Source organism: Bufo gargarizans, chromosome 6, assembly GCF_014858855.1.
Source record: "Bufo gargarizans isolate SCDJY-AF-19 chromosome 6, ASM1485885v1, whole genome shotgun sequence".
Classification (NCBI taxonomy): Eukaryota; Metazoa; Chordata; class Amphibia; order Anura; family Bufonidae; genus Bufo; species Bufo gargarizans.
The window spans coordinates 31,056,343-31,069,744 of record NC_058085.1 but is presented as its reverse complement, the minus strand read 5'-3'; the positions used below and the strand labels follow the sequence as shown (position 1 = coordinate 31,069,744).

The window sequence follows — 13,402 nt, the reverse complement described above, 5'->3', positions numbered from 1 at the left end:
GATGTGACACAAAGTAGGCTGGTTACTGCTGGAGCCAGTCATTGGCTTGCAGTGGTCTCAAACTGGATGTTGACAGTGGGGGACCCAAGTTCAATAAAGAGGGCGGAGGAGCTAAGGAGCCAGGACCCAGTGGCAGGGAGCAGGTAAGTATTCTTCTCTCCACAGGCTTGGCCATAATGGACTGGGAAATCTGTTGAAGATGAACATACCCTGTAAACCCAGGTGGGCTATATGGGCCCTGCTTATCTCCTAGATTTATTTATTTTTTACTTTCCATCCAAGCTATATTGTTAAAAATAATACATTATGTTGTATTCTTGGCAGATAACTGTACCAGGAGCTCAGAGGGACAACTGATGACTTTAGATTTTAAATTAGAAGATCAGAGTATCACACAAGATACATATGAAGAACATGCCATTGCTACAGATATACCTTCAGACATTCGAAGCAAAGATTTGTTATCTGATCCTTTCAAACAGGTCCTATCAACTGATTCATCACAGACTGTTAAGCAAAATAAAAGTCGCAGAAGGGGTGAACATCAAAGAACTCACACAGGAGAGAAAGCATTTTCATGTTCAGAATGTGGAAAATGTTTTTACCAAAAATCTGCTTTTGTTATACATCAGAGAATTCACACAGGGGAGAAGCCATTTTCATGTTCACAATGTGGGAAACAATACAGCATTAAATCAGATCTTGTTAGACATCAGGCAATTCACACAGGGGAGAAACCATTTTTATGTTCAGAATGTGGGAAATGTTTTAACAGGAAATCACATCTTGTTACACATAGGAGAACTCACACAGGGGAGAAACCGTTTTCATGTACAGAATGTGGGAAATGTTTTAACAGGAAATTACATCTTGTTACACATCAGATAATTCACACAGGAGAGAAGCCATATTCATGTTTAGAATGTGGGAAATGTTTTACAAACAGATCAAATCTTTTGAAACATAGGCATATTCACACAGGTATGAAACCACATTCATGTTCTGAATGTAGGAAATGTTTTACCCAGAAATCAGCGCTTGTTACGCATCAGAGAATTCACACTGGGGAGAAGCCATTTTCATGTTCAGAATGTGGGAAATGTTTTACTGTGAAATCAACTCTTGTCAGTCATCAAAGAGCTCATACGGGGGAGAAGCCATTTTCATGTTCAGAATGTGACAAATGTTTTCACCAGAAATCTGATCTTGTTAAACATCAGAGAATTCACACAGGAGAGAAGCCATATTCATGTTCTGAATGTGGCAAATGTTTTAATCAAAAATCAATTCTTATTTGCCACCATCAAACTCATACAGGGAAGTTTACATTTTTTTAATTAATTTTTTTATATAACAATATATTGGTTACAGTTATATAAAGGTCACGCGACATACAAAAGAAAGGGAATGCAATTAGCAGCACTAAATGATGATTAAGAAATGTATGCAGTTACCAATAAATATCTGTTATAAATAAAATCCAGATAACGCACCTATATATCCACCATGTACACTGAAAATTTGACATGAAAGGACCACTAAACCTTTAAAAACAAGAATAAAAAAGGAATAATTTGTCTCTAGTTCTGCCTGAATGGCTTTCTGCAAGGTGTTACAGAAAGCAGCATTAGAAGAGATTATGTAGTCATATTACTTCCCCCATCCCCTCTATCTTCAACTGCACCAGCTTCAAAAAAAGTTCTAGTAAAGGGGAGGGGTGTCAATAGACACCCAGAACACTGGGTGGAAGTGTTCTGGGTGGAAGTGGAAAGTGCACAACTTCATCAGCGTCTTAGAAACCCTCCACTTCTGGGATCCTGATCTGCACACTAGTGGCATTGATCACTCCAGAGTGCTTCTAACAACTATTCAAGTGCTCCTCATCATGGTCAACATGAAAAAAACATCAGAGACCTGCAAAATTAACAGAATATTTTCCTAAATTAACACTTCCGGCTTTAGGTCTTGGTCCAGTGAGGTCTGAGAATGAAGCATCAGTAGCCGACATAGATGACCTCCGGGGCGTAACGAAAGGCACTTGAGGAGGGGACCGCGGCCCCATGAGAAGGTAAGCAATCTTGCCTGCTTCTAGTTTCTTTGTTTCATTACGTCATGGCTGTCTGTCTGCTGGACGATGATCATACTGTGAGTAGTAACTGGTGTTGAAATTTTGGGTCCTTAGGACCTCAGACTGAGAAGGAACGTTTTACTCTATTGTGGATATTCTTCTCTGTGTTTTCTGTGGTTTGTGTTATGTGTCAGGCGCCTCCCAGGTAGCAATTAACCAGGGCAAGAGAATTCCCCTGGCAGGAGGTTGCGCTCTGAGCGCAGGGATAGGACTGACTGAGACTACAAGAGATTTCTGCCTATGAGAGTCTAGAGGAATTGCCAGACAAGGGGGTGGTCTGACCGGCAGGCCAACTGTGCAAGCCGGGGAAAAATCCTGTCTGCCAGTGAGGTGAGCCCTGCTTGTTGTTAAAGAGGGGAGGTGCTGCTTGTTTTAGTCTTGTAAATGTTTAAGTGGAAAAATAAGAAGTTAAAAAGTTTATCTTTAGCGTGTATACTTGTTGATTGTGTCTCCCATCAAAAGAAAACAAAAAAAAAACGGTGCAATGTAGCAGAGGAAATTCCTGTACTGATTCTTTGAAGTTGCGATTCATCAAGTCCGGTTGTGACTGCCATCCCTCTCAGGGAGCATTGTGTCTTGTCTGTGTATCTGTGTGACTCGCACTATGAAGAAGTAAGCCCCTAAGGGGAGAGTGTCAGTATCTAAAACATAACTTTTAATTAAGTATGCAACTAAAACACACCACTGTGATGCAATAATCTAAAAGACATGAGGGGTCCAAGCCTGGTACCCCAGCACTGGTAGAGTAAGGGCTCTTTCACACTTGCGTTGTCCGGATCCGTCGTGTACTCCATTTGCCGGAAGTGCCCGCCGGATTCGTAACACCGCAAGTGAACTGAAAGCATTTGAAGATTGATCCGTCTTCAAAATGCGTTCAGTGTTACTATGGCAGCCAGGACGCTATTAAAGTCCTGGTTGCCAGTAGTAGTAGTGGGGAGCGGGGGAGCAGTATACTTACCGTCCGTGAGGCTCCCGGGGCGCTCCAGAATGACGTCAGAGCACCCCATGCACATGGATGACGTGATCCATGCGATCACGTCATCCATGCGCGTGGGGCGCCCTGACGTCACTCTGAAGCGCCCCGGGAGCTGCATGGACGGTAAGTATACTGCTCCCCCGCTCCCCACTACACTTTACCATGGCAAAAAGGGCTTTAGCGTCCTGGCAGCCATGGTAACCATTCAGAAAAAGCTAAACGCCGGATCCGGTAATGCGCCGAAACGACGTTTAGCTTAAGGCCGGATCCGGATTAATGCCTTTCAATGGGCAATAATTCTGGATCCGGCCTTGCGGCAAGTGTTCAGGATTTTTGGCCGGAGCAAAAAGCGCAGCATGCTGCGGTATTTTCTCCGGCCAAAAAACGTTCCGGTTCTGAACTGAAGACATCCTGATGCATCCTGAACGGGTTTCTCTCCATTCAGAATGCATTGGGATAATCCTGATCAGGATTTTTCCGGCATAGAGCCCCGACGACGGAACTCTATTCCGGAAAAGAACAACGCAAGTGTGAAAGAGCCCTAAATATAAACCTGCTCCACCTATTGAAAGGTGCGAGCAGTCTTACCAGACCAATATGGGCAATGGGATTAGCGAAAGTGTCCAGGGAGATATAGCCAAAGGACATCAGGTGTAGGCCGGATGGAAGGTCACAGTATTAGATGTACAGTTGTGCAGAGCTGTGCCCTATTAAACCCTATGAGTGGGGAAGGGGACTGGTTTCATTCTGCCTATCTATACAGAGCACCCATCCCGACAGGGGCGACCCCGTTCGGATACCTGTCCCTACTTCGGACCTAATCCCTCAATCTGATGATGAACGTGGCCAGCTAATGTGTTCCTGATGACCTCCCGACGTGGCATGTTTCTGTCCGTGTCGACTCTTCAGTGGAATAAGTACAAAAGGAAAAAACGCAGGTATATAACCTGCAGCGATAACTGGGTAATTAAACTTGTGTTTGCCACCCCAGGGTGACAGGGTGCAAGTGTGCAAAGGAGATGGTGATCCTATGCTGGTTGGTCAGGAGGATATGATAATCCTACATATGGCAGATCCCCTATGGTTGGGGGAAAAATAAATCTACCAGCCACGATAATGCACCTAACCAGTGGGATTTAAATACTACCTGGCCGCGCTTCTCCTAAAGGGAAAGCCCCCCCCCCCCACCTTCGGCATCGGCATGTGACGCCAGACGTCAGCGCCGTGATCACGTGGGACAGGCAGCCAGTAACTAGATAGGGAGAAGCGATGCAGGTGGTTGCCTGGATACGAAGGTAAACAGGAAACCACGTGGGGCGCACACGTCTTGTGTGTCCATGGTAACGTTATGAATACAAACCATAATAGAATGGTGGCATTTTTTGCAGGATTAAAGACAAGAGGATATGAATGGGAATTCACAAAGCTATCTAGAGGAACATAAATGTTCACAGAATGATAGTTCTGGGGGCAAATGACCTAGTTGGTGATCCCAGGGAGTGTAAGGTGTTGGGATTAAATGTACATGCAAAAATTACTCTTGCATAATCTGTAGGAACTCTGTCTTCTGAAATAGAGAACATATGGTGACGGAGATCTGGGTACTTGTAAGGGACACAGCAGGGGCTACAGCTTCCAGGGAAGTGATATTGGAATGTGTAATTACAAGGCAATGTATGTGAGGTACTAAGTGTGCGTGTATGGAGCTCCAGATCAAGTTCAAAGACTTATGTGTACTAAGGTCTGGGAGATGTTTCTTTGTGTCTGTGTGTGTTGCCGACTAGAAAACTGACTATTATTGTACGGTTGTTACCCAATTGTTACTAAAGAAGAAACCCAGTTAAGGGGCAGCCTGTCAGTTACAGGATGGTTCATGTTCTTAACCCCTTCCCGACCTATGACGTGTATACTCGTCATAAAACACTGCTAGTTAGTGCTCCATGACGAGTATATTCGTCATGGCATTAAACTGTCACCATGTCTGCAGACATGGTGACAGCGCTGAGTGCCGGCTGTTACACACAGCCAGGCACCCAGTGTCAATGCCGAGGGGGGTCCTGTGACCCCCCCCCTATCGGCGATTGCTTCAAACCGCAGGTCAATTCAGACCTGCGGTTTTTAGCGCTTTATGCCGTTTCTGATCCCTGCGGTCCCTGACCGCAGGGATCAGAAACTTTAAAATTGCCAAAATCAAGTTTTTTTACCCCCCCCTGCACCCCTGAATAGTATTATGTGGGCGGGTGGTGCAGGGGGAGGGTTGCGGGCGGTGCGGGCCGTGCGGGAGGCGGGCGGTGCGGCAGGCGGGATCGCGATCCCCCGCCCGCCTCCCCTTCAATAATCGTTGGTGTACAGTGGGTATACCAGGGTGCCAGCACATTGCTGGCACCCTGGTATAAACGGCTGACATCGTTGATGCGATGTCAGCCGTTTAACCCTTTCCATACAGCGGTCCGTACGGACCGCTGTATGGAAAAGGTTAACAGTAAGAGAGAGCTCCCTCCCTCTCCGATCGGGGGGCTGCTGTGCCTTTGCAGCCCCCGATGGGAGAGGGAGAGAGCCCCCAGAGAGCCCCCCGCCAGCCCCGTCCTCACCCTTCCCCGTCTGCGCAGTTGTGACAGACGGGGAAGGTTCCCATGGCAACAGGATGCCTTCTCAGGCATCCTGCTGTCCATGGTACTGAACAGATCTATGCTGAAAGCATAGGTCTGTTCAGGCAAACTGTAAGTAAAATACAGTGCAGTACTGTATAGTATATTGTACTGTACTGTATTATACAGACATCAGACCCACTGGATCTTCAAGAACCAAGTGGGTCTGGGTCAAAAAAAATGTTAAAAAAAGTGAAAAAAGTAAAAGATAAAAAAAAAACATTTATCACTGAATAAAAATAAAATAAATAAAAAACGCTACACATATTAGGTATCGCCGCGTCCGTAACGACCTGATCTATAAAACAATCATGTTAATTTCCCCGCACGGTGAACGCCATAAAAATAAAAAAATAAAAACTATGAGGAAATAGAAATTTTGCCCACCTTACTTCCCAAAAAAGATAATAAAAGTGATCAAAAAAGTCACATGTACGCCAAAATAGTGCCAATCCAACCGTCACCTCATCCCGCAAAAAATGAGCCCCTACATGAGACAATCGCCTAAAAACTGAAAAAACTATGGCTCTCAGACTATGGAGACACTAAAACATGATTTTTTTTTGTTTCAAAAATGATATTATTGTGTAAAACCTAGATAAATTAAAAAAAGGTAGACATATTAGGTATTGCCACGTCCGTAAGAACCTGCTCTATAAAAATACCACATGACCTAACCCCTCAGGTGAACACTGTAAAAAAAATTAAATAAAAACGGTGTCAAAAAAACCATTTTTTTGTTACCTTACATCACAAAAAGTGAAATAGCAAGCGATCAAAAAGTCATATGCACCCCAAAATAGTACCAATCTAACCGTCATCTCATCCCGCAAAAATGATACCCAACCTGAGACAATCGACTAAAAACTGAAAAAACTATGGCTCTCAGACTATGGAGACACTAAAACATGATTTCTTTTTGTTTCAAAAATGATATTATTGTGTAAAACCTAGATAAATTAAAAAAAGGTAGACATATTAGGTATTGCCACGTCCGTAAGAACCTGCTCTATAAAAATACCACATGACCTAACCCCTCAGGTGAACACTGTAAAAAAAATTAAATAAAAACGGTGTCAAAAAAGCCATTTTTTTGTTACCTTACATCACAAAAAGTGTAATAGCAAGCGATCAAAAAGTCATATGCACCCCAAAATAGTACCAATCTAACCGTCATCTCATCCCGCAAAAATGATACCCAACCTGAGACAATCGACTAAAAACTGAAAAAACTATGGCTCTCAGACTATGGAGACACTAAAACATGATTTCTTTTTGTTTCAAAAATGATATTATTGTGTAAAACCTAGATAAATTAAAAAAAGGTAGACATATTAGGTATTGCCACGTCCGTAAGAACCTGCTCTATAAAAATACCACATGACCTAACCCCTCAGGTGAACACTGTAAAAAAAATTAAATAAAAACGGTGTCAAAAAAGCCATTTTTTTGTTACCTTACATCACAAAAAGTGTAATAGCAAGCGATCGAAAAGTCATATGCACCCCAAAATAGTACCAATCTAACCGTCATCTCATCCCGCAAAAATGATACCCAACCTGAGACAATCGACTAAAAACTGAAAAAACTATGGCTCTCAGACTATAGAGACACTAAAACATGATTTTTTTTGTTTCAAAAATGATTTTATTGTGTAAAACCTAGATAAATTAAAAAAGGTAGACATATTAGGTATTGCCACGTCCGTAGGAACTTGCTCTATAACAATAGCACATAATCGTACCTGTCAGATGAACGTTGCAAATAATAAAAAATAAAAACAGTGCCAAAACACCTATTTTTTGGGAAATTTTCCATTTTAATCAATTTTTTCCCGTAACAAAGCAAGGGTTAACAGCCAAATAAAACTCAATATTTATTGGCCTGATTCTGTAGTTTATATAAATGCCCCATATGTGGTCGTAAACTGCTGTATGGCCACACGGCAGGGCACAGAAGGAAAGGAATGCCATATGGTTTTTGGAAGGCAGTTTTTGCTGGACTGGAATTTTTGACACCATGTCCCATTTGAAGCCCCCTGATGCACCCCTAGAGTAGAAACTCCAAAAAGTGACCCCATTTTGGAAACTACACCCCTCAAGATATTCAAAACTGATTTTACAAACTGTGTTAACCCTTTAAGTGTTCCACAAGAGTTAGTGGCAAATGGAGATGAAATTTCAGAATTTCTATTTTTTGTTACTTTGCCTCACAAAAAGTGTAATATAGAGCAACCAAAAATCATATATACCCTAAAATAGTACCAACAAAACTGCCACCTTATCCCATAGTTTCCAAAATGGGGTCACTCTTTTGGAGTTTCTAACCTAGGGGTGCATCAGGGGGGCTTCAAATGGGACATAGTGCCCAAAAAAACTGTCTAGCAAAATCTGCCTTCCAAAAACCATATGGCATCCCTTTCCTTCTGCGCCCTGCAGTGTGCCCATACAGCGGTTTGCGACCACATATGGGGTGTTTCTGTAAACTACAGAATCAGGGCCATAAATAATGAGTTTTGTTTGGCTGTTAAACTTTGCTTTGTAACTGGAAAAAAAAAAGTAAAATGGAAAATTTGCCCAAAAATTGAAATTCTGAAATTTCATCTCTATTTGCCAATAACTCTTGTGGAACACCTAAAGGGTTAACAACGTTTGTAAAATCAGTTTTGAATACCTTGAGGGGTGTAGTTTCTTAGATAGGGTCACTTTTATGTAGTTTCTACTCTAGGGGTGCATCAGGGGGCTTCAAATGGGACATGGTGTCAAAAAAACTGTCCAGCAAAATCTGGCTTCCAAAAACCATACGGCGCACCTTTCACTCTACGCCCCGCTGTGTGGCCGTACAGTAGTTTACGGCCACATATGGGGTGTTTCTGTAAACGGCAGAGTCAGGGCAATAAAGATGCAGTCTTGTTTGGCTGTTAACCCTTGCTTTGTTAGTGGAAAAAATGGGTTAAAATGGAAAATTAGGCAAAAAAATGAAATTCTCAAATTTTATCTCTATTTGCCAATAACTCTTGTGCAACACCTAAAGGGTTAACGAAGTTTGTAAAATCAGTTTTGAATACCTTGAGGGGTGTAGTTTCTTAGATGGGGTCACTTTTATAGAGTTTCTACTCTAGGGGTGCATCAGGGGGCTTCAAATGGGACATGGTGTCAAAAAAACTGTCCAGCAAAATCTGGCTTCCAAAAACCATACGGCGCACCTTTCACTCTACGCCCCGCTGTGTGGCCGTACAGTAGTTTACGGCCACATATGGGGTGTTTCTGTAAACGGCAGAGTCAGAGCAAAAAAGATACAGTCTTGTTTGGCTGTTAACCCTTGCTTTGTTAGTGGAAAAAATGGGTTAAAATGGAAAATTAGGCAAAAAAATGAAATTCTCAAATTTTATCTCTATTTGCCAATAACTCTTGTGCAACACCTAAAGGGTTAACCAAGTTTGTAAAATCAGTTTTGAATACCTTGAGGGGTGTAGTTTATAGAATGGGGTCATTTTTGGGTGGTTTCAATTATGTAAGCCTCACAAAGTGACTTCAGAGCTGTAGTGGTCCCTAAAAATTGGGTTTTGGAAATTTTCCGAAAAATGCTTCTAAACTTCTAAGCCTTGTAACGTCCCCAAAAAATAAAATGTAATTCCCAAAATGATCCAAACATGAAGTAGACATATGGGGAATGTAAAGTCATCACAATTTTTAGGGGTATTACTATGTATTACAGAAGTAGAGAAACTGAAACTTTGAAATTTGCTAATTTTTCCAAATTTTGGGTAAATTTGGTATTTTTTTGTGCAAAAAAAAATTTTTTTTTGACTTAATTTTACCAGTGTCATGAAGTACAATATGGGACGAAAAAACAATCTCAGAACGGCCTGGATAAGTAAAAGTGTTTTAAAGTTATTCACACATAAACTGACACTGGTCAGATTTGCAAAAAATAGCCTGGTCCTTAAGGTAAAAAATGGCTTGGTCCTGAAAGGGTTAAAGAAATTAACAAGGTGACAATTTTGAAAATCCCAGATAGAAGGGAGGTTGTTGAAAGGATTCAAGTTCCAAAAGGAGCACAAAGCCTATGGGTTCACACCTGAGCGTTCTGAAAGGAGCGCTCTATATGCACGATTGTACCGGCGTTTACAATCGCGCATACAGAGACAAGCGAACGCCCATTGTCGCGCGTTCCCGAAAGTCTGAGTACGGGAACGCGCGACAAAACGCCCCAAAGAAGCTCAAGAACTTTTTTGAGCGTAGGGCGTTTTTCAGCGCGTTCAAACGCGCTGTAAAATGCTCAAGTGTGAACCAGGGCCATAGGGAAGCATTGGTTTTCATGTGTTGAGCGTTTTACAGCGTGTTTTAACGAGCTGTAAAACGCTCACGTGTGAACCCAGTGTTAGGGTGTTTTTGGGGCTGGTGTCATACTGCTGCCCCTAGATTAGACATGCCTCCATGTTAATGCAGCCTCTGTATGATTGTCTGTTATCTGACCCATTTCACCTGACAGAAGAGGCAGTGAATAATTTTCATACAGTAAAGCTGTGCATAACCTCTTCCCCAGCCCTGGGTATTCCAAAATATGACGAGGAATTTCAGTTGTTCTGTTTAAAAATGCAGGGTCACAGTACTGCTGTACTGACTCAGAAACCCGGTGACTGCCAGCACCCAGTGGTGTACTTTTCAGCCAGGTTATACTCTGTTGCTTGTGGCGCCCCCTCCTGTGTCAGGGCAGTCGCGGCAGTGCAGGCAATGATTGAAAAAGCCTCAGAAATAGTGTTGGACTACCCAATAGTTGTGCAAACACCACCTGACATGCAGGGGATTCTCACACAGGTGCAACCAAAACATATTTCTATGGCTAGACAACTCAGACTCCAATGTGCACTCCTCATGCCAGACAATATTTCTTTTAAAATATGTACTACTCTGAATCTGCTACTTTGTTATCAATTACAGATTCAGAAATAGGGGAGGGTAGCAGAGGTAGCCTTTTGTCTGATTTATCTGAAATTGATCTTCATGATTGTATACAGTTGTGCAACAAGAAACTTCTGGATTTTCTCATGTGCATGAAAAACCTGTTGATAACCCTGATGTTGAGTGTTTTGTAGATGGAAGCAGGTTTATGGGAGAGGATGACTGGTTCCATACTGGATATGCAGTGGTCACACAGCATGAGGTAGCCATTGCTGAACCACTCCCTCCGCACATGTCTGCGCAGGAGGCAGAGCTGAAGGCACTCACTGAGGTGTGTAAATTGGCTGAGGGGAAGAAGGTGAACATCTATACGGACTCCAGGTATGCTTTTGGTATTGCACATGATTACGGGCTCATATGGCGGGCTAGAGACTTTCTAACTTCTGCAGGTCAGCCCATTAAAAACAAAGACTCTGTGCTTAAACTAATGAACTAGCAACCAGAAGAAGTTGCTATTGTAAAGGTAAAGGCTCACACAAGGTGTACTACGGTATAGGCAAATGGCAATGACAAGGTAGCCAAGCAAGCTGCGCTCCAGTCACTGAGTGCTGATGCCACCCCAGTAAGAGCCTTAAAGTCTGTGGAAATATCTAAAGACGTTTTAATTAAGTTGTTTGAACACCCGAAGAGAAAGAACTATGGACTAAACAAGGGGCTAGGCCAGATGACCAAGTAGTATGGAAAAAGAAGGACAAAATTTGTCTACCACGCCCTCTGTACCCAGCTATGGCTCAGGAGGCCTACTCACCTATGAAAAGGTGCCATGGTAAGTGTGGTTAATGCAGGGTGGATTGCTCCAGGGTTTTCTACAGTATCTGCTCGATTCACATAAGGATGTATAGTCTGTGCACTGAATAACCCCGGTCAAGTGGTGAAGACTCCAAGCAAGCACACCCCTAGGCCACTTTACCCGTTCCAGAGACTGCAGAAATATTACGTACAACTACCAAAGGTAGGAGTGTATGAGTTTGTTCTGGTGTGTGTTGATCTCTTTTCAGGTTGTCCGGAAGCCTTCCCAATAGCTAAAGCCATTGCCAAGGATACGGCAAAGAAAGTGAACTGATATGCAGGTATGGTGTTCCTGAGGTTATTTAGTCAGACAGAGGTTCTCATTTCACAGGTGAAGTGATGAGAGAGGTTATACAAGCATTAGGGGTGACCCAAGCCTTCCATACAGCTTACCATCCCCAGCAGTGGCCTTTTTGAGCACTTGAATGGCACATTGAAACTGAAAATACAAAAGGCCATGTGGGAGTCCCTCTAGCCCTGTATTTAGTAAGGAACACCCCAAACAAGAAGACAGGGTTGTCCCCATTTGATATCCTGTTTGGAAGTGCCCCCATGTTAGGGTTATTCTTTCCTCAGCAGCTGCAGATGAATAATAACAGTTACATGCGGGCCCTCACAAAAAGGCTAGAACACACGCATAAACTGGGGTTTGCTTCACTCCCAGATCCTGACTCAGTAGAAGGAACTCACAGCTTGCAGCCCAGAGACTGGGTGGTGATAAAGAGGCATGTGAGAAAAGAACTAAATCCAAGATTTGATGGTCCCTTTCAAGTACTGTTGACCACCCACACCGCTGTAAAAGTTGAAGGAAATCCCAACTGGATACACACTTCTCACTGCAAGAAAGTCTTGGAACCACGGGATGAAGGTCCTTCTGCTGACAGTGGCTCTGACCCTGAGCGTGTCAGTAGTGTTTTGCCCATTGAATAGTGAATGGGACCGAGCGTGCCCCAACCGCCCCCGCTTCCCAGAACACTGCATTGTGACAAATATATAATAAAATGCAAGTGAGAATAAAATGGAAAAAAACTGCTCACATCTGCCAAAACTGTAGTCATAGTCGCCCATTTCACATGAAAAAAAAAAAATCGAAATTAAGGGAATCAGTTTTAAACATTTATTTTGGTGCCAATTTGCATACTTAAAGAATAAGGGGGCGTGGCTTGGAGCGCACCAGAGCAGACGCATGTCTCTGTAGCTCCGCTTCTCTCAGTCTCAAAGCGGCTCAAAGGACTCCTTTACAGAAGCTATTACTAGCCTAAATCCTTCTCTAACACCTAAAGGCTCGATCCTGTCATGCTCAAGATGCCGAGGGGCAAAAGAAGACCTGGAACACCAGCTAAACTTACGAGTTTCTTCAGTCCGGCATCGCTCCAAAATGGCGCCGGCGCGCGGGAACCTACATCCCCCACGAGTGAAGAAGCTGTCCCTGCCTTCGGATCTCCTCACAGCTCACCAGCGAACAGCTCACCGTCTTCTGCATCGCACAGAACACAAGGCAAGTCGCAATCCTCCTCTCTATCCCCTGTCCATCCAGAGTTCATGGGTGCAGGGAAAGCTCATAATGCGGATCCCATAACGTTTGAAGCTATGAAAGAGCTACTGTCTGACTTGAAAACCTCATTTAATAATGATCTTAAGACAGCTCTCTCTTCACTAAAGGCAGATATCACTGCCATAGGGGACCGTACAGCTCATCTTGAAGAGAAAATGGAGGAGTTCACAAATGCACACAATTGCCTTGTGGACGCTCATAACTCTGCCGAAGATGACATAGCAGCTATTAAGCTAAAGTTGGCAGACATAGAAGATAGATCCAGAAGGAACAACATTCGCTTCAGGAATATACCAGAAACAGTACAGGATGATCAACTGCAGGACTATTTGATTGATATGT

The 13,402-nt window shown here is 43.1% G+C and overlaps 1 protein-coding gene across 1 annotated transcript in view; it reads left to right on the top strand.

Annotated features, from left to right (window-relative positions):
- The window catches only part of LOC122941918 (zinc finger protein 184-like), a 104,629-nt gene extending 103,071 nt beyond the window's left edge, over positions 1-1,558 (top strand). Inside the window, exon 16 of the mRNA XM_044299416.1 lies at positions 325-1,558. Coding sequence (XP_044155351.1) covers positions 325-1,337 — 1,013 coding nt within the window. The 3' untranslated portion in view covers positions 1,338-1,558. The remainder of the gene's footprint in view (positions 1-324) is intronic.
- The last annotated feature ends 11,844 nt before the right edge of the window (positions 1,559-13,402 follow it).